The following is a 20,586-nucleotide window of genomic DNA, read 5'->3' on the forward strand; positions in this document are numbered from 1 at the left end:
CTGTTGTGTCCGGCCAAATGCCCTGGCCTTCAAAGGGTCTGGCTACTTGAGGGTCCACAGCCCCTCCCCCCACCTGTTAAAAGTAAGACAGACCATTTCTTTTTGGATAGATTTAATTTATGCATTTGGACAATCAGGGCTCGTCCTTACAGCCATGGTCCAGCTGCCACGTGGGAAATATGTGGGGAGTGGTGGCCTCAACACAGGTTCTCGCTGCCCTCTGCCCCCACAACACGACTGTTCACATGGCACTGGCACCTGCACACAGGGCACAGAGGGAGGGGGACCTAGGGAGGCCGTGGCGAGGCTCGCCTGCCTCTAAGAACATGTGCACAAAGCTTTGGTTTGTGATGGTGCATCTGGCTGTTTTAAGGGCAAACAGTCCTGGTCAGGTGGTTATTCACAACTGCAGACAGGGCGAGACACATGAAAGTGTAATTACAGCAACTTGCCTGTGGGCTCTGTCCTACAAGGGTCAGCATGGGAGCTGACCCCGGTCACGTTGGGGTGAGGAAGGGGTGCCGCCGTGAGCACATGCGTCCTCAACAGGTGCTGGGGGGCAGGAGCCAATGGCTCACTACCACCAGCTCACATGGGGACATCCCAGGGCCCCAAGCTCAGCCATGTCCCCTGGGGCTCAGGGTAGGGACAGACTACTGCACACCCGTCCACAGGGGCCACCTGGAGAGCAGACTGCTGGTCACCAGACCAGGCCACACAGGGTGGCTGCTCTAGAAATCCTGCGCCATCACACGGCGCAGGACTCCTTCCACGTGTTCACGCCAGCCTGCAATTGAGAACTGGCTGCACTGAAGGTCCTTGTCTCCTCTAAATAAGTCCACAAGCTAAAATGCATTAATTGTTCATATCTGCTACATGATTCCAAATCTATCTTCTACTCTCATCGAAAAAGTTTCTTCCCAAATGCTAAAATATCATAAAAGCTTTAAAAATTGATGGGTGGAGATGGACTTCACTGTGCAAAAATTTAGTAAAAAGTTGCCAGAGGCCAGTGAGGATGAGGGGCCTCAGTGTTCTAAGAAGGCGTGTTTGGGGCATTAAGACTTGCTCAAAAAAACAAACAGCATCCCAGCCTGGGGCCAGGATGGCAGGCCAGGTGGGGCCAGGTGACTTCACCCACTGGCAATGCGTTTCAAGGTGAAGAATCATACACCTTGATGGTTTGCCTGCAATCTCTGAAAAATAGTTCTGATGCTGAAGCTTATTTTAAACTTAAAAGTTCTAAAATACTCCTTCCTATTGTAACTTTTTCAGAAAAGAAAAGAAAACACCGGAGGCAGGGAAGGGGATGTGGGGTGCAGGCGCACACTTCTGACCAGGGCCCTGCGGTGCCCACGGGAGCTGCAGGCACAGGGCTTTCTCATTTCATGTTATCCAACTATCACTGCTGGTCAGTGCACGTGATATACTAAAATTCATGGAAACCTTCATAAAACCGGTCTGGAGCAAGTCCACACGAGCAGAGACCACAGCGACCTTCAAGCTCTTGGCTTCCACTTGTGCGGAGGCTGAGTTGATGCTGGAACACGTCCGCTCAGACCTGGGGGTGGCCCTGGCTGTCCCCGTCTCAGATATGCAGCTGCAGGGGAGGACCTTAGACCGGAGCCCGAGGCTGCAGAGCAAGCAGTGTGGACTGTCCACAGCGGAGCAGGCGGCCTTGAGCCCGGTCCTGCCGCCTCCCTCACACGTCCACCGTGCACAGGGGCTCCCCACCAGGCTGCGCAGACGCCACGATGGACATCTTGGGCTTCTTCCGTGTCTCCTCCTGAAGGACAGCCAAGGTCAGGGATGTAGGCGATGTGGGAACACACAGCCCAACCTTGGGCAAGAGGCTCTAGGGGAGGGGGGTGGGGTGGGGTAAGCCCAGAAGACGGGCAGGAGGGCAGGCCTGAGGGGTGGGCTGCCAGGCAGGAGAGTCTCCCTGAATGCCATCATATACTAGTGTTCCCTCTGGACCAGGATGAACCCGGAAGCAAGAGATCAAGGTCACAGACACAAGGGACCCCATAGCTTCCCTGGCACGAGTCCCACACTCCCTCACAGAACCCCTGAGGACCCCGGTGAGGGACCCACAGGGACCCCAGGTCAGCACACGGGAGGCCAGGGCTGCCAGGTCTCAAATTTAACCAAAGACCAAGTGCAGCCCAGAGGCAGGCAGGCCTGATGTGTGAGGACGGTGGGCCCCAGGCCTCACCCTCTCCTCTGCCAGCCTCCGCATCTCCTCTTGCAGCTTGCTCAGGATGTGCAGGTTTGGCTTGTTCTTCCGGGCAAACTGCTGCAACTCAATCACGCTCTTGTCCGAGGTCTCCTGGGGAGCAGGACCTTGCTGACGGGACAGCCTGGGGCCCCAGGCACACCGGCCAGCCCACCCTCAACCCATATGCAGGCCAACACAGTCCCCGCTCCCTTGCTGACCATGTCACCCCCACATGGCCTCCTCCCTGCACAGAGCAGCCTCTGCTCCTGCCCTGGGCATAGCCCCCGACAGCCAGTGCCCCGACAGGGCACTCTGTGCCCAGAGCCCTCAGACTGAAGTGACCAGAGCAGAGTCTTCCCAGCAGGACAGCACTTGGGGCCAGTGTCGCCTCCCTCGCCTGCCCTGTCATGCCCAGAACAAGGAGCTCTGCAGGGACAGCCTCAGGGCCCACAGCATGGTCCTAGGGGTCACCACCTGCAGCCCCTACCCCCTACGCCCACCACTTACTGGGGTGCCAACGATCCAGACCACTCATGTTAACATCAGGGGGAAAAATCCAAGAACACAAACCTCACTTCCCTGTTCTCCACCCCAAAAGCACAAAACCTAAGGATATTGGCTAAAATCTCGAGATCTTGGCAAAACAGCAGAAACACAACAGGTGACACACAGGAGCTGCCCAAAGGCAAACCGGTGCCAGTTGCGGGGGGAGCTAGGGGAGCCGCCCGGGTGCGCCTGCTCACTCCCCTCCCTCACCCACACCTCCTGCCTCTGCCTGCACTCCAGCCCCCTCCCCACGCAGCCTCGCCCAGCCAGACATGCCCCAGAGCCCAAGAGTCCACCCCTGACGGCAGGACCCCCGCTTACCTGTTTGACCATCTTGCTGCTTTCCCGGCCATACATGCGAAGCAAAGATCCCCAGTTCTTCACGTGTGGGTGCAGCAGCTGAAGGATTTTCTGGGAGGCTAACTGTTTCCCAACTCGCTTATTCTTACCTATGAGGAGACAAGAAGTCCAAACACTGGCCATCCCCAGGGCCACTTCACCCAGACAGGGAGAGGCGGCAGGTTCGGCCCCTGCACTGGGCGCCGCACCTCAGCCCCAAGGCCAGGTTCTGGCCCTGCCCCGTTTTGCACAACAGCCCAGCAGAGGCTGTGGGAGGTCAGGATGTGTCCAAATCCACAGGGTAAGTGGCCTCCCTCCCACCACCCCCAACCTGCAGACACACACACAAGGTGTCCTGCAGGGCTGGCACAGGGGTGGGGGGCCGGGGGTGTGTCCAGAGGATATCATGTGCTACAGAGGTTTCCAGAGGGAGGTAAGGCAGGACCAGGGTCCAGAGTGGGTCTGGAGATACCTCTGGCCAGTGGGCCAAGGCCAAGCCTCCTCCCAGAGAGGGCCTCTGGCTCGGACAAGGGGTCACGGTGCCAGGACCCCTCCTCTGTCCCACGCCCTGTCCACCTGCTGGGGACTGGTCCCAGCAAGGACTGGTATCTGCTGGGGCACAGGGCACATCCAGGTCTGATGGTTATTCAAATTCCCAGGACCTCTCTGTGCATTACCGTCTGACCTACCCAGCACTGGTCTTGTGTTTACAGGAGTTACATGAAGTTTCTTTTAAATAAGGTTATATCCAGAACCCAAATGAGGTGAGGAACACAGCCAGTGCCCCTGCTCCCTCCACAGGGACTGAGGGCTGGGCAGGGGCAGTGACTGTAGGAGGGAGCACACAGCCTCACCAACACGACCAGCCCAGGCTCAGGAGACGGACGCCCACAGCCACGCCTCAGGCTGGCTGTGTTTCAACATCAGCATGAGATGCTGGGCACAACTGCAGGCAGTCGGGACGCACAGCTGATATTGAGGTGATACCAGGGCAGTGGTCCCAGGGCCACTGAAAGTGTGTTTGGGGGTGGGGACTCCTTACACCAGCCGCGCACTGTGTGCTTGCCACACGCCATGACGTATTCACTCTTCTGGTTTTTACCAGGAACCACTTCAAACTTGATGGAGGTGTCCCCCATTCCATGGTTTCTGTGGGAGGAACAGCCGCTGACATCAGCTGAGCGGGAAGAAATGGCTCCTTCCAGAAAACCCTCCAAGGGCCCCACAAGACGCCAGCTCTTCTCCCCAAACTGCTTCTCAGCTCGAGAGGAGGGGGTTCTGGATACACGCCCCCCAGCGGGGTGGACAGACGGGAGCGGTGGTGTGCGGGGCACCCGGGGGAGCCCGCCCCACCTTTTAAGGCACTCATGGAGGATCTGGTAGGGAGACAGCAACCCGGCCTTGCTGGTCAGCTCGTAGACCCGCGAGTCCTCGATGCTGATGTGGTTGAAGTACTACAAGAGAAAGCAGCCAGTTGTCGTCCAGGACCGCAGCCACAGCCCCACAGAGCTGCTCCCATGGGACGTGGTGGCCACGGCCCAGGCCGCCTGCCCACCAGCCCAGGGAGCCTGCTCGGAGTCTGAGTTTGCTCAGACAGCTGGTCAGGAATCTCAAGATACACAACCTTCAGGAAAAACATGGAAATCATTGTGAGGTTACAGGAGGGAAGCTGACCAGAGACAACAGAACAGGAAGGTTCCCAGGGTGACTAACCCAACCAGTTTAAGAGAAAAAGGGAGTTCTGCGGAGCAGAGGCCAACATGGCCCACAGGTGGCTCTTGACCCCAGTGGCCCGGTGCCTCCCTGGCGGGGCTGTCTGTCTCGCAGAGCAGCGGTAACAGAGAACCACAGCGCTGGAGGGGCTGCGAACAACAGCCCCGTATCCTCTGGCTCTGGAGGCTAGAGTCCGGGAGCCAAGTGTTGGCCAGCCCTGCTCCCTTGAAGCCTCTCAGGAGGACCCTTCCTGGACTCACCAGCCTCTGGGGCCCCCAGCATCCTCGGCTTGTGGCTGCATCACCGCACCCCACTGTGGTAGCTGAAGGTGGCGCTGATCCCGGCAACCAGAAGCTGCCCTCTCTAAGCGCTGCCTCCCAACACCCACATGCCCACCAGATTGGGCTCCTCAGTGCACCCAACATGGTCTTCATGGGGACCGCACACGGGCTCCACCGACCACACCACGCTACAGGTGAGTAACTCAGCCTCCCACATCGCCCCTCCCTGACCCTGGGAGAGGGGGAGGATGAGGCTAAAGCCCAGCCTCTAACTGCACGGGTGGGTCCCTGGCCGCCAGCACCCCCCCCGGGCCCCCCGGCATCACAGTGGGAACATATGAGGTGCAGCTGGGGGACGCCAAACAGCAGGACATCCCTTCACCCTCAGCACCTGGAGCTACTACAGGAACTGGGGATACAAACCAAACAGGTACCTCTCATTACATCACAGTATCACAAACATGCACGCACCTCAACACCGCAATACATGCAGCAAAACTTGACCGGAGAGACAAGAGAAACAGGAGAAACAGGACCTGCTTGCAACAACGGACAGCAGACCCACAAGGACCGACACAGCAACACCACACCAGCTCCAGCCAGATGTCCAGTTACTCTGCCCTTCACATGTGGCCACCACACAGGCCTTGATAAACTTACAAATGCCTTCTGAAATCACACCAACCACAGTGGACTTACACCAGACACCAGTAACTGGGGAAAACTTCGGAGATTAACAAACATGTGAAAAGCAGACACTCCTAAAATAGCCAGTTGTTCACAAAGGGAACCACCAGAAAGACTAGAAAAGTGCCTGAAGGTGGAATGAAAACAGAGACACAACACAGACTGAGGCAAAATCATGGGATGCAAAGTAGAACAGAGAAGAAAACTCATAGCTGTGAACTCTGTGTTTATAAAGAACATCTCAAAGCAATACCCTAAGCTTAAGGAGCTAGAAAAAAGAACAAACTGAACCCAAGGTGGGCAGAAACAAGGAAATAATAAAGGCTAGAGTAGATGTAAGTAAAGGATAAAAGAGCAACAGGAAAAATCAACAAAACCACAAGCTGGACCTTTGAAAGGATGAACAACAGTGACAAGACTTTAGTCAGACTGACCCTGGCCCAGTGGGGACTTCACGACCTCACTGAGACCAAGTGGGTCACAGGGGGCACAGTGAGTGTGCATCTAGGCCCAGATGTTTCCACTGGGAATTCTATCAAATGCTGAAAAAAACACCAATCCTTCACAAACAATTCCACACAACAGAAGAGGCCAGTATTCCCCTGGTAACAACACCAGAGACATCACGAGGAAAGAAATACAGGCCTGTATCTCTTACAAATACAGCTGCAAAAACCCTTAACAAAATACTAGCAGGCCAAATCCAGCAACACATAGAAGTGACTGTACACCATGACCAGGTGGGATTTACCCCAGGAAGGTTTGTTTAACAGTAAGACGTCAACAAAACACACCCCCATGTCAGTAAAGACAAAAAACACGTGATCACTTCAACAGAAGCAGAAAAAACAAAACCCAACATCCATTCCTGACAAAAACTCTCAGCAAACAAGGAGTGGAGAGAAGCCCCGTCAATCTGACAGGACCCACAGTTCACCCCAGCTCCGTGGAGGCCGGGAACAAAGGGCCGCCAGCCGGCTGAGTCCCCCGAGAGTGGACGCCCAGAACCGGGAAATCCAGGGACAGAAAGGAGCCTGGGGGTGGCCGGGGTGGAGGGCTGGGAACAGGGAGGGTGGAGGTGACTGCTAATGGGGCAGGGTTTCTTTTGGGGATGGCTGTACAACTCTCATTCAGAGTTACAAAAACCCACTGAACTGCACAGTTTAAAAGGGCAAAATTTATGGTATACAAATTACACACCAACAAAGGTGTTCTAAAAAGAATGCAAACTTTAGAGTGAGAAGCCCTTGCTACAAATAAGCACAGTATCATTATTTCCCCCAAAAAGTTTATGAGTAGTTTTAAATGGTTTTCAATGTAAAGGACAATGTCGCCTCAAAGGTCCCCTCCCCCGCAGATCCTGACTCACTTCCCACACGTTTCCTGGCACTGGGAACTTCCACCACCCATTGCAAGACGCGGGGACAAGCGTCTCTGACAGAAGCGACCTCTCGGCCTGCATGCGCGAAGACAGGCAGGCCTCCTGTCACGAACAGGAGGCAGGAGCACCTGGAGGCTGGGCAGCCTGGCTGACGGGCGGGGTGGCAGCACTCACCTCCAGCTCCTCGCTGTCCTTGGGCTTCTCCTCGGACGTCTGTTTAACAAAGTCAGGGATGAGGATTTCCAGCGTAGCCCGAGCTATGGAAAGAGAAACCCTGAGGGTGAGGGTGAGGGTGTAGGCAAGGGCGAGGGCGAGGACAGTGGCCCTATGAGCCACACGGGGCCCCGTGGTGGGCAGGCAGATGGATCCGCAGGACCTGGAGTAGGTAGGGCCCCAAACGCCAGATACTCTGGGGAAGCATCCAGGGAGGGAGCACAGGGTGTCAGTGCCAGCAGAGTGGGGCGCAGGTGTCCAGGGGGGAGCACATGGGGAGGAGGAAGTCCCCGCTGCCCGTGGCCCCCTCGCAGGTTTCGGCTGCAAAGCTCGGAACACCCCGTTTGTAACGCTGGAAAAGGCCTTTGGGAGGTTCTCTCTAAAACAGAAGGGAGCCTGGGGCAAAGTGTGTGAGCCCAGCACAGCCGCCCGCAGCAGAGGACAGACAGGGACGCCGGATTCCAATCGTCTTTAACATCCGCCACCCAAAGAAAACAGCCAGGGAACCCCTGAGCCCTGGGAGCGCAGACACAGATCCCCCGAGACTCAGTCAGACTCTGGTGTGAGGTAACTGACCCGCTCCGCCCCCGGAAAGGGGCAGAAGCCCACAGGTGGGGGCCCTGGGTGCACATAGCAGCACCGGCCGTGAGGCTCGCTCCCCAGAGGAGGCCAACAACGCTGGTGCTGGGCCAAACGGCTTCTAGAAAAGACCTCCAACAACTACCGGTGCTGGGAAAAAGCAAGCGAGAGAACGCGGTCAGGAGGGGCGACAGTTTTAACCAGAGAGCCCTGGCATTCCCAGGCTGCGTCCAGGGGCAGCAGTCCACACTCGGAGTCTGAATGACTTGGAACGGCCCTCATCAATGTCAACTCCACTTGAGGGGGATGGTGGCAGCCCACTGCGGGTCTCAGCACGGCCACGCTGTGCTCAGCTTCAATACAGGAGGCCCAGCTGGGCTCCAGCAGCGCTGAGCCCACCCAACACCTGTGAGTGTCGGGGATGGGGCAGGAGGCCCAGACGTCTGAGAGAAGGACTATCTACTTTGACTTCTCACCTTCTACTTTTTCTATTTGAATCTTTCCTAATGAGCACACAGTTACAAAAAGTCAAAGCAAGTGATCACACAGGTAAGACGGGCCTGCCCCACCCCACCCGTCCCTAACCGAAGGTGAGGTCTCGACACCAAGTGGGTACGTTACCAGCTTTGTTCTTCGCTAGTTTTTTGCTGCTCGCAGTTCCAGATCCATAGGTCACACCGTCAATGGTCACCGAGGCACCAAAAGGTTCACTTGGGTTCTCTTAAAATTAAAATCGCTATTTGAAAACACACTTGCCAAGACACCAAAAGCATACGTGCAAACACACAATCTGCTCACACTGACAGGCAAGGTGGGGGCAGGGCTGCTGTTGGAAGGCAGAGGTCTGGGGTTCCCAAGGCACTGAGCTGGGGCTAAGGGACAGTCAGCAGGCAGAGAACAAACCAGGAAATGGACAAACAGGGGCCCTGGGATAGTAAGCTGGAGGGGAGACAGGAGGCCAGAGGCAGAGCCACCAGGGAAGGGATCAAGCTCTGGGAAAGACGGGCAGACGGAGGACTGTGAGAGGCGGGAACCAAAGACACAGGAGAAAGGAGTGATGCCAAGGTCCTGGCTTCCCAGGGGAGAAAACCCGGTCCTCCTGGAGGAGCAAGGAAGGTAGCCACGGGGGAGGCTGGTGGGAGGTGCAGGCCTGCAGCTCTTCATCCACCTGGGTCCTCGGGAGGCGCGGTGGCCAGGGAGGGACAAGAGGAAGGTGGGGAGGGGGTGTGGAGAGTAGGACGGTCACCCTTGGACAGGGCATGTCCCTCCTCGACCTCACCCTCATTTCTGTCCCAGCAGACGGGGCGGACAGTCAGCTCCTGCCTCCCCCGTGACCAAGGTGACAGGCTTGACTCTTCAGGATGAGACGGAAAGGCACTCACCACATTCAAAGAAGTTGTACACAGGGCGGACCTTGAGCACTCGCTGCATGTACTCGTGCAGAATGCAGACCTCAGACTTTCCGTTGGGGTTAATGACAAACTCTGCAACAAGAGGGGCTGCCTCAGCTGCGGCATGTGACTGCGGCAAGCCAGCCCTCGGCCCCGCCACGCCCTGCTTCTGCGGGTGAGAACCTGGCGCACATGCAGGGCAGACGGGCTGTGAACAGACACAGCCCCCGCCAGGCACCAGTCCCAAGAACGTCGGGTGAAGAGAACGCCAGCAGGACCGGTCCGACCTGAGAATCCCCCAGCCCGGCTCACCTTTCTTCGTGGGTGCATCCTGCACAGACAGAGTGATGAGCTTCTGGTTGGCCGGCAGGATGGGCCTCTCTGACTCGGCCTGTTTTCGCTTCATTTCTCGATTGAACTGCCGACGCTCAGCCCACGTCCTGAATTTCTTCACGGTAACTTGCTCGAAGTCAAAGCGTTTCTCTAGGTAGTTCCGAAATTCCTCGAGGTCTGCAGAGATTCACCAGAGACCAGAGTCACTGATTCCCAGCCTGAGAGTCTTGTCCTCTGCCCGGCAAGCAGGACTGGTCCTGGCCGCATGATGCCCCTGCCCTTTCCTCCCCAAGGAGGGAGGCCAGGAATCAGGCCCCTTCCCTCTGCCAGCTCAAATGATCCAGGCAGGTCCCCACGGACAACTTTCTGGGACATCCTTTCATCTTATTCAAAGCAAGAACAAGAATACAAAAATAAGCAAGCAAAAAAGCTTAAAACAGCAGCAGTGGTGACAGCAGCCTCACAAACTGTCCTCCCTCTAAAATGGGCACCGGACGCCCTGCAGCAGCCGAGGCACCGTAAGTCCCCAGTGCTCCCAGGCCTGGCCCCGCCTCTCCCTACAGGCCTGGCTTGGCCCGGTCTCTGCCATGTCCCCTCCTCCTCACCCCATTTAGGGAGGACCACAGCGTTCCCATCAGCTTCACCCAGGACCTGCCTGTGTCCCACCATGCCAGTGTGAGCCCTGCGGCGGCCCCACAAGCAGCAGTGGAAGGGGGTGTGGCAATCAACATGGGCCACGTAACACGCTTAATAAATATGAACCGAAACCACAAGTTTCTTTATCCATGAGTGCAGAGAAGCAAGTCTGGAAACAAGTGCACAAGGTGAGAGGTGGGAGGCAGGTGTTTCCAGAAAGACAGGAGCACCCTCAGTGTTCCGTGTGAGGAAGCACACTGCTCAGTGATCTCACAGGGAGGCCCCTCCCAGCTGTGACAGCCCTCTCCTCAGGGGCCTCCTTCCACCCCTCAGGGGCCGACCTACCCTTCCTCACATACAAGAGTTACAAGACAGGCCAGGCAGCAGCCCAGACAACCAGGAATCCTGAGGACACACAGCACTCCTGACAGAGGAGCAGCAGGTGGGCTGAGTCAGTGAGCCACCAGGAGGACACGCGGAGAGGGGACACCACACACCCAGAGCGTGGCCCTAGGTCTGGGAAGGCAGCACCCATGCCACACAGCGCAGACCCGACGCTGAGCACGCCAGATGTAGCCCCAGAAAAGCAGGACTTCAAGAAAGATGGAGGCCGTGGCCAGAGGAAAAGGCCGTATCTTCGGCATCACGGCCACACAGGCCTGCAGGGCCAGACAGGCCACCGCCGTCCCGACGTTCACTCTGCAAACTTACCGACTGACTCATCTTTGCACACTTCCACCTTGGCCTTCACCTGCCCCAGGGCCCCAGGGGCGGCCTCGGCCCCCAGTGCGTCTTTCTCATCTGGGGGCCCCGAGTCGGCCCCCAAGGAGTCGGGCTCCTCCGGTGGGGGCTCCAGCTCCGCAGACCGGCTTGGGGGCTTGGCCGGGGACACCTCCCCACCGGACGCGAGCTCACTGCTCTGCTCCCTCTCCTCGTTGTCCTTCATTTTCTTGTAATGCAGGCAGGGGATGCTACTCAGAGGAGGGTCGTGTTTCTGTGGACAGTGAAGTTGCAACACCCATCACAAGCCCAGCCCCGGAGGTCTGCCCGTCCGACGTCTTTCACCTGACTCTGCTGGGCTGCACCGCAGCGTGTGCAGGTGTGCACGCTCCTCCTGCAAACCTACGAGACTAAGTGCACAGCCGCTACGTCCCCTACCCGTATGCTTCCCGTTCCCAAGAAGTACGGCCTGGACCAGGTGACCACCCGCGACTCTCGGTGCAGGTACACAGGGACTCCGGAGTTATGGAACGTCATGATCCACCCATCGGGCAACGGCTCTGTCGGGGGGCGGCCACGACCTGCACGAAGGACAGGAACACCAACCATCACCTAAACACCATCAGGAGGTTTTCTAAGTCATGACACGCGACAGACAGCAGCAGTGAGGTCGATCAAACGTTAAAAGAGGACCCCTAAGAGGCAGGAGTAGGGGAACTGCGCCCTCCCCTGGGCAGAGCCTGTCCCTGCCAAGCCTCCACGAGGCACCTCCCATGTGCACAACCGTGCTGTCTGCCATCTGTGTGTGACTTAGACTCTAGTCCCTCCTGCAGCAGGAAGCCGTCCGTCCTGCTCACTGCTGTACCCCCCGCCTAGAACAGGGCATACACACCAAGGAGCCCAGAACAGGGTTCTGCAAGGCACGGCCTCACCTTGGCTCTGCCTTCACAGCTGTCGAGGACCACGGACACTGGGCCCTCTGCCTGCTCGCCTCGCCATGGTCAGAGGCACTGCAGGGGCTGGGGAGGCTTTGCTAATAACTGCATGTCGGTGGACCACTGCTCCATGACCAGGTGGCAACACTTCCACCAGCGCACAAAGCACCACTTCAAATTCACCACCTTCTAAGTCAGTGTAAGACACCACTCTTGCCCTTTCCTGCTTCACAGTCATCAGACTCGTTATCCACCTGACATCCGCCACGGACAGGCTTGGCTGCTGGGAACAGCCCATGGCAAAGATTTAACTAAAACTTAATTTTCTTACAGGTATCAGGAGCAAGTTAAAAATTTAGAAACAAAAGTAAAAAACCAAGTGAACTCTAAAAACATGTATTACATGGTGAAACAGCACCAGTGACTCTCGTGGAAAAGGGAGCAGTACTCCAGTGCCAGGCCAGCACCAGATGGACCTGGGTGTGGGGCGGCCCTGGGAGCTGTGCGAGGTTGGACAGCCGCGGACTGCCAGACACTCTCCCTCGGTGGGGCCTGGAGCCACCTCACACCTGCTCAATGCAAGGAGTCACAGTGTTGGCCCAGCCGCCAAAGAGCCTGTGTATGGCTCACACCGTAGGTGGGCGCAGTCCATGTGGCAGCTCCTGGGAGGATGGCAGGGCAGGCAGGCGAGGCAGAGGCTGTGGGAAAGGCACCTGCAGGCCTGGCCAGGCATCCCGCTGACCTGGGCACTGCTCAAGGTGGCTGTCTGCTCAGACAGCACTCCCAGAGGCCAAGGGACCAGAGCCCACTCGGACAGAGCCTGGCCCAGCACTGCCAACATGTCTGGCCCCCAGGTTGCTCCTGTCACACTCGCCACCTTCTGAGCCAAGTCCCATGTGTCTTCTCAGCCCCTTTCTATTGCCTGCCTGCCCACCTGACACACCACCTGGACACTCACCGGCGCCTCCAGGCCAAGGCAGAAACCAACAAGGAACCTCTGACCTCGTCGCATCAGCGGGGGCTGCAGGGCACGGTACCCCCTCACCACCACCCGACCCCTCCACCTCTGTCCACGGAAGTGCACCACCCGTGCTGTGCACTGGAGCCAGGCTTTCAGACACGTCTGCTTCCAGTGGCTCCCTGACTCTCAGCACAGAAGCTAGCACCTGGACCCCACCCACCCCTACCCTTGGCTTCCACACCCCTGGCTGCCTCCTCCCTGGCTCCTGGGTCCCTGACCCACCTTGGAAGGCCCCGCTATGCTGCACGACCTCAGCCCCTCTGGTCTCCATAGCACTCATGCCACCTGCTGCTGGGCTGTCCTGCGCCTGGACATGTGCTTATGTCTGGTCTGTCTCCCTTCAGCAGACCGGCCGACCCTGACCACTGCTTGGCACCCTGAGGGCTCTCAGGCCAGCACCCGCGCCACCGCAAACACTCCCCACTCTCTGACCCCACTTACTTTTGAGTACTGTTTTGATTTTGGTCATCATGGGCTGCACGCTCGTCTCTCCGTCTGACGGATGGTCACTGTCTGCCCCGTACCTCTCCTCCACCCGCCTCTTCTTGGGAGCGCAGAGGCCCTCTTCCAGTAGGGCGTCGACATCGTTGTCAAAGTCGTCCTGCAAAACATGCTGCTCAGACCCCAGCCCCCGTGCCCGCGCTCCTGCCCCACAGGCAAGCATCACAGGGAAACATCAGTGATGACACAGAACGGAAGTGCCCTGGGGGCCTAGGTGGGCCTCTATGGTGCGGGATCATCTGAAAAACAAATGGGGTGAAACCGACAGCTGAACCGCACTCAGGCGGTGCTCGCGCCACCAGGGAGCGCAGCCAGCAGCTCCTTCCAGCTCAGCTGGGACAAGGGCACGAGGCAGACCTGTCAGCCAGACTGTCATTAGCAAAGTTGGAAACCTGGACTCCTTACAGCTTTCTCTTCTCACATGGGTGTTTTTTTTTTCCTCTGCAACATCAGCTTTCAAAAGATACTGCGGGTCCCAAATACCTCTCTGGGTTTTGCTAAGAGGGCTCCAAAGTGGGGCCGCCAACATACCTCGTAGGAGAAATTCAAGGCCTCTTCGTCCACTCTGTCTCTCTGCACGATGGCTTTAGCCGTGAACCCGCCTGCTCCTTCTTCATCTAGCTCCAAATTCTCAGTAAAATCTTCTAACTCATCGAGCACTGCATACTCCACTCTCTTTTCCTGATCCAGCTCATTCTCCTCATCCTTCTTATCAGCACTCTCACCCCCTATGCCTACCCCGTTACCGACACTCCCGCCAAAGGGACAAGCATGCACGTCTCCACTGACAGGGCTAAGGGCCAGACCGCACTCCGCCCGCACGTCGCGCTCCGCTCCTGTGTACAGCACCTTCCTGTCCTTACTCCTGCAGCTCTCGGTAAAGCTCACGCTAATCTTTACATCCTTAAGCAACTTAAGGTCAGGGGAGAACTTCCGGACCGCAGGTGCGTGCCGGGCGGTGCGCGGGCTGTGGCCACTACAGTTCGGGTCTACGAGGAGGCGGGCCTTAGAGAAGGATCCTCTGGAGAGAAGAGACGCTCCGTAGAAGTTGAGCGGGTCCTCGGCAGGGGGTTCGGCCTGTCCATCACCACCAGAGCCAACGTCCATTACCTCTGCATCACTGGACGTTTGCAGGGGAGGTGGTGGAGACTGTTCACGGGGCAGCGCTTGGAGGGGGCAAGCTCGGTTCTCCATCACCGCTCCTCCTGCGGGCTCACGCGGGAGAGGAGAGGGACTCTCACATGTCTCCATAGTGAAAGTGGGTAAGACTACTTTAAAAGACCAGAGTTTTAAAAACCTTACATAAATCTACACAGCTAACATGCACAAGTCCGCCGAGACCCAGGCGCCGTCCTGCCCGCGCTGCACACGCTGGCGGCTTAGTCAAGCTGGCCACATTGCTCTTTTCATTAATGTAGACAGCTTTTAGAACCACTGCCTCAATTATTGGAAATCACAATGCACTCAGCTTAAATGACTGACGACTAAGCGAGCCTGTCTTCGTGCCCAAGGGGCACCTGTCTTCCTCCACCTGCAAAGAGACGTAAAGACATCGTCACAAATGACAGAATCTTCTGCTTCCCTGGTACCAGGAGTTGAGTGCTATTCACAGCAGATTTAAAAAACTTGAAATAATACTGCCTAAGAGAACCTTTCAGGCTTCAAAACAAGCTAACTCTACTTTTCCTTCAGAACCTAAATCATAATTTAAACCCAAAGTTAAATACGTTACTTGTCCACTATAACTCCAACTTCAGAAGCACAAAAACAGTACTACCTTTAGACTCAAAAAGGATTTAAGGAAAAAAAAACTGCACTAAGCTTCACCGCAGCACCCACTCAGTTTATTAGGTAGGCCAGCACGCAGTGCAAGGCCGCCCTTTCCAGAGCACACAGTTGGCGTGCGGCTTCCCTCCAGCCACCAGAGCGACACCGATCCACTCACCTGCTAGGGCCGGGTCAGTCAGAGGGCAAGCGTGGGACCCTCGGCTCAGCTCTGTGGCACTAGGGCCTCAGAGGCAGGGCCAGGGGCTGTATTACCCCGGGACCCCAGGGCACAGGGACAGGGACAGTGATGCAGCGAGCTGGTTCAGTCCCAGGAGAGGAGGGGGCGGGGGCTGTAGGGAAGAGGGCCTGGCCAGGGTTGGGGGACTACGGGAGACAGCTGAGGCCACGGCACAAGGGAGTCCTGGGGCAACAAGAAGTCACTGGGGTGAAGTGCCTCCCGTGCCACAGCTCAGTCCTCCCTATGGCTGCACCTGAGGCCAGAGGGCAAAGGGGTGAGAGAGGCTCTGGCAGCGGGCTGGCCCTCAAGAACAGCAGACACAGGACTGAGCGCACTGCTGACAGGTGGAGGCGGAGCAGGGACAAGAAAGAACGCAGGACAAGATTTCACCGCGGCTCCTACCCTCCCCCGTCCTCGCCGCTGCCCCTTCTCCCCTGGGGGACGCGCTGCAGTATTCAGGCAGGAGCCTGCAGAGGAGCGTGGACGGAGCCTCTGGGCAGACCTGGCCCGGATACAGGCGGCCAGAACGCATCAGCGACCGGGCCACAGGAGAGGGAAGGCAGACCAAGAGGAAGGCTGAAGAGCCAACTCTGGGAAGTTCACTCCGGGGGAAGCATGACAAAAGGGGAGATGTGAGGCTGAGACGACAGGCCAGGGGCAGGCCAAACCCAGGTCTGCAGGAGGGCAAGGCATCAGAACGGAAGCACGTGCAGACACGCAGGAACATGCCATGCACACGGTTGTGGACACACATGCATGCCCACACCCATTTGTTGCAGACGGAACAGGAAACACGTTGAAGTTTACAATGAAGGGACAGAGTGTCTGGTTACTTTCAAGGGGACACCACACAAAAATCAGAGACCTGTTTACATTTAGTTAATTAATCCAACAAATATTTGCAGACCACCTACTCTGACAGGGGCATTACCATGAACAAGAGGACGACCACAGATCTGTCCCTCTATTTCCTAGATTCTAAGGTGCCCTTCCATTTCTGAATTCGTGGGAATTTAGCACAATGCCTCCCTCACAGGTATGTGTCTCAGGGGTGTTCAGGATGAAGGAAACACGGCACACAGGTGATGACAGGCTCAGAGCCACAGTGGACACTGGGGAGGCGACAGCCAGCCAGACATGGCAAACACCAAGTGGAGTAAGGCCAGTCTCCTGGCAACCAAGAAAGGTCACTTCAGAGGAGGTCAGATAAATCGGCATGCCCAGCACTACAGAACACACATACAACCAGAACTAAATCCCCCGGAACCGGACAGGTCTGCAAAGACCTGAGCAAGAGCCAGTCCGTGATTCTGGGAGCTGAAGAGGCTACACTGAAGATGTGAGGAGACGGGGGCATGGGAGCCATGCGGTGCAGGATGGGGACGCCTGCTACCCTGTTCAAAGGCTAAGCAGCAGCCAGAGTCAAAGCAGGATGCCCAAGTGAAATGATAACTGATGAAGGGAGACCTTGAAGGGGTGCACAGAGCAGGGTCCCAGAGCTGTGGAGAGAGGGTCTCTGGAGCTGAGGGGAGCCTCCCCAGCCCCAAGGGAGCATCTCCCAGCTGAGGACTCCTCGGTGGAAAGGGCTGCCCTGGGCAGGCTCCTTACCGCTCCTTTGTGGGCTTTCCCTCCTCATCAACGCCTTCCATGTGGTACACACCACTCTACATGCTGAGGACATGAGAGAGACAAAGTCTCTGGCCACAGAGCTCACGTTTTCACGGGAGAGATGGACAAGTAACAACTAAGAAAAGTTGAGACCCGTTCAAGAGGAAACAAAGCAAGGAAAGGGTGGGCAGTGAAGGCCTGGTGGTCAGCCTCCACCTGAGGGCAGAGGACAGGGCCAGGTGGGCAGTGGGGTTTGGTGGGGAGCATCCTAGGCAACACAAAGAGCAAAGGCTCCAGAGTAGGAGCACAGGGTGGCAGGTGAGAGCACTATGCTGAGCAGGGAGAGGGGAGGCCACGTCAGTGAGGGCAGGTGAGACCAGGACCCTGGCTCTTATCGTGATGGAGATGGACCACTGGGCAGGAGGGTCCAGGCAGTGAAGCCACGTGATCCAAGGTCTGCAGTGGCAGCCAGCCCTCAGCCAGGCCCTGTTCTCAGCGCTTTATGCACTGTCACTCACCAGTTCTCACACAGCACTAAAAAAGGTTAAGCAACTTGCTCAAGGTCGCACAGCTGGAAAGCAGTGGGGATGCTTTACCCCTCAGGCAGGCTGGGTGCAGTCTGTACTGCCTTGGTTTTACAGTATTGCAGTTTTAAAAAACCACTATGTGTCCAAAAATACTATAGGTGGGTGGAAGGCAGGAGAGGCAAAGGCCAGAGCAAAGGAAAGGGGCTCACCAGGCAGCCTGGGCCAGCACATGAAGCTGGAGGTGGTGAGGAACTGTCCTGAGGGCTGCATGGAGACCTACGAGAGGACCCAGGTGACTGCAGACTCAAGGACAGAATGTTCATGCGCCAAGGTGGTGAGGGCAGCACCAGGTGAGTGGATATAGGAGTCTAGGTTTGGGCAAGGCTACTTGGCATCAGAGTAACCATGGAGATGTGGGAGAGTCAGTGAGAACCAGGAGGCTGCAGCTCAGAAGGGAGGCCAGGGCTGGGGGTGCAGGTGCAGATGTCAAGGAGAGCGTGCATTAAAGCCAAGATCCCCAATGGCAGCTCCAACAAGAGGCCAAGATCGGGCAAACCAGTCAGGTCCACTTCCCTAATCCCAAGGTCACAGTTTGATTATACAATCCCCCGGGAGGTGCCCTGCAGATTGCCTGGCCATAAAGGGTTCAGAGGGTGGCTCTCCCGCCCTCGGTCTCACTACTGCTTCAGCTGACTGAACACAGGATGCAAACCTTGCTTGCCAAGTGGACCACAAGCCAGCAGCAAACTCACAGCAGGCGCCCTGGATCCCTGGCACAGAGTAAAACCCACATGGTTGGACAGCACCCTTCATTGAGGTCCGCTCGCTGGGTGGCTCGGAGGCGCCGTCTGTGATGGTCCAGTGCTGTGGCTGCTTGCTGCCTTTTGGACAAGCCTCTCGCGCTGCAGCCCCCCGCCCAACCCAGCGGCAGTATGACCTCATCCACTCCTTTTGTCATCCTCCGAAGGCCTCACATTCTGCACTCACAGGCAGCACTGACGACTGGTCATTCACTCCCTTTGGTGAGCGAACGCCTGCGGCAAGGTTTGGCCCCCTCTACCCGCAGCTCGTGACTGGGAGCCCAGGCTGCGGCTGCGAACAGGATCCCCGCCTAGTGGTTGGCCTGCCACGGTCACCAGCCTAGACTGGACTGCCGTGTACCAGGTAACAAGGAACATGCAAGCATGCAGAACCACAAATTGTGTTCCTACCCTGAGCAACCCAAGTCCACCGGACGACACCTGACAGGTATCACTGTCAACAGGTTGCCACCTTCCATTTATTTCTGTTTCGGTCATTGTTAGACAAAAGCACATCCAGACCATATAGTGATGCTCAGTCGTGAGCATTTGGTGGAGATGACTGGGGCCACTTCTCAGATTTCCCGAACTATGTTACTCTGGGCAGCACCGCCCCTATCCGTCCCTTTTCCGCCTGAGAACCATCTACGGCTTCGGGCCCACGGGGCGAGGGGCCTGCTGACACCTGGGTGTTCGCCCAAGCGGAGAGCCGCCAGCGCGGCGACCCACGGCCCCCGCCCCGCCCCCTGCGGGACCTCCGCCCCGCGCTCCGGGGCCCTCGGCCATGATGCTTCACAAAGGCCGGGATTCCGCGTGGCCCGGCCGGCCCGCGCCCTCCCACCCGCCGTCCGGCCCGCGGCCTCGGTCCGGGAGGGAGGGAGGGGAAGGGCGCGCCTCCCGGAGGCCGCAGCGCTGCCCACCCGCCCGCCCGCCCGGCCGCGGGGCGCCCCTCGCGCCCCGCACCTACCTCCGGCGCCCGCGGCCCGCCGAGCTGCCCGCAGCCCGACCGCGGCGGAGACCCTCAAGGCCCGGCCGCCGCCGCCATCCAGAAGGGCCGCGCGGGCGCTCTCCGGTCGGCGGGACCCGCCTGCCGCGCGGGGCGAGCGGAGGGTGGGCCTTGGCGCGCGCGGCCAATCCTGCGCGCGGCCGTCCCGCATTGGGGGAGCCGCGGAGCGGGCTGCGGAGGCCGCCAATCGGCGGCGCGCGGCGCTCGCGGCCACGGCGCGCGGCCCAATGGAGAGGCCGCGCGGGCGGGACCAGGCGCTGAGGCCGCGGCCGCGCTAACGGTCGCCGCCTGGGCGGGGCTCGCCGCGCGGAGGGCGGCGGCCGCGGGGGACGCCGGGAACGGGGAGCGCGGGGGACGCCGGGAACGGGGAGCGCGGGGGAAGCCGGGACCCGGGATCGGAGGGCCAGTCTACGGGGTGGGCAGTGCGGACGGTGCGGACGAGGCCGCGCACACACGGGCGTAACATATTCCGTTTCAAAGCATTAAACATAACCATTGGGGAAAAAAAGAGCGCGCAACTGTCTGGCACTTTTCTGTTCGCTGATCCTGCGCGAGAAGCCTCCGCCAAGGGCCTGAGCAAGTGAAGAAGGGACGTCTGTGGGACCCAGCTCCGAGGAAAGACGGAAACGAAAGTCTTCCGTCAGCGGCGGGCACAGGGCCTGCTGCAGACAGACGTCCCGGACGCTACTCAGAGTGGACAGAAAAGGAGAAACGGGCGGGGTTTTGTTAGTTTTGCAGAGTTTCTCCCTCAAGACACTAACTGCAAAGGGAAGGTGGTTAACTCTGCAGGAAATAACCCGAGGGTAACCTTAACCAAGTGACCAAGATCACCAGCAAAGGCGCACATATCCAAGCATCAGCTCGTACACTTAAAAGACGAATACCGCATTGTGTGTCAGTGATACCTCCAAAAAAATTAAGGAAAAAGGCGCCAGTAAAGGGACATTTCGAGGACCCTGAGGAGGACATTATCACTTGTGGGGACTAAAGCCCAAAAGGCAAAGTGTGAATCTAATCATGAAGGAAGACCAGGCACACCCACGTGAAAGCCTTTCTACCCACAAAAGTGTCAAGATCATTCAAGTCAAAGACAAAACGAGGAGCCCTCTTGGACGGAAGGGGACACAACCAAGTGCCACCTGGCAT

The 20,586-nt window shown here is 57.8% G+C and overlaps 1 protein-coding gene across 3 annotated transcripts; it reads right to left on the reverse strand.

The window, feature by feature from the left end:
* Positions 1-95: 95 nt before the first annotated feature.
* On the reverse strand, positions 96-19,559 carry DGCR8 (DGCR8 microprocessor complex subunit). Of its 3 annotated transcripts, XM_072953451.1 has the most exons (15): positions 19,402-19,559; positions 14,797-15,025; positions 14,026-14,699; positions 13,435-13,594; positions 11,476-11,618; positions 11,029-11,311; positions 9,661-9,858; positions 9,340-9,441; positions 8,579-8,677; positions 7,340-7,422; positions 4,457-4,557; positions 4,146-4,252; positions 3,086-3,213; positions 2,216-2,329; positions 96-1,786 (listed from the first exon to the last, which is right to left on the reverse strand). In XM_072953451.1, exons 3-15 carry the CDS (start codon positions 14,686-14,688, stop codon positions 1,703-1,705), a joined length of 2,265 nt encoding a protein of 754 aa, XP_072809552.1. In that variant the 5' UTR covers positions 14,689-14,699; positions 14,797-15,025; positions 19,402-19,559; the 3' UTR covers positions 96-1,702. The 3 variants fall into 3 exon arrangements, with proteins under 3 accessions (XP_072809552.1, XP_072809551.1, XP_072809553.1); XM_072953450.1 differs by having other exon boundaries at positions 14,026-15,025; XM_072953452.1 differs by lacking the exon at positions 14,026-14,699 and having other exon boundaries at positions 19,402-19,554.
* Between the last annotated feature and the right edge of the window lie 1,027 nt (positions 19,560-20,586).

Source organism: Vicugna pacos, chromosome 32 (assembly GCF_048564905.1).
Source record: "Vicugna pacos chromosome 32, VicPac4, whole genome shotgun sequence".
NCBI classification, from domain to species: Eukaryota; Metazoa; Chordata; class Mammalia; order Artiodactyla; family Camelidae; genus Vicugna; species Vicugna pacos.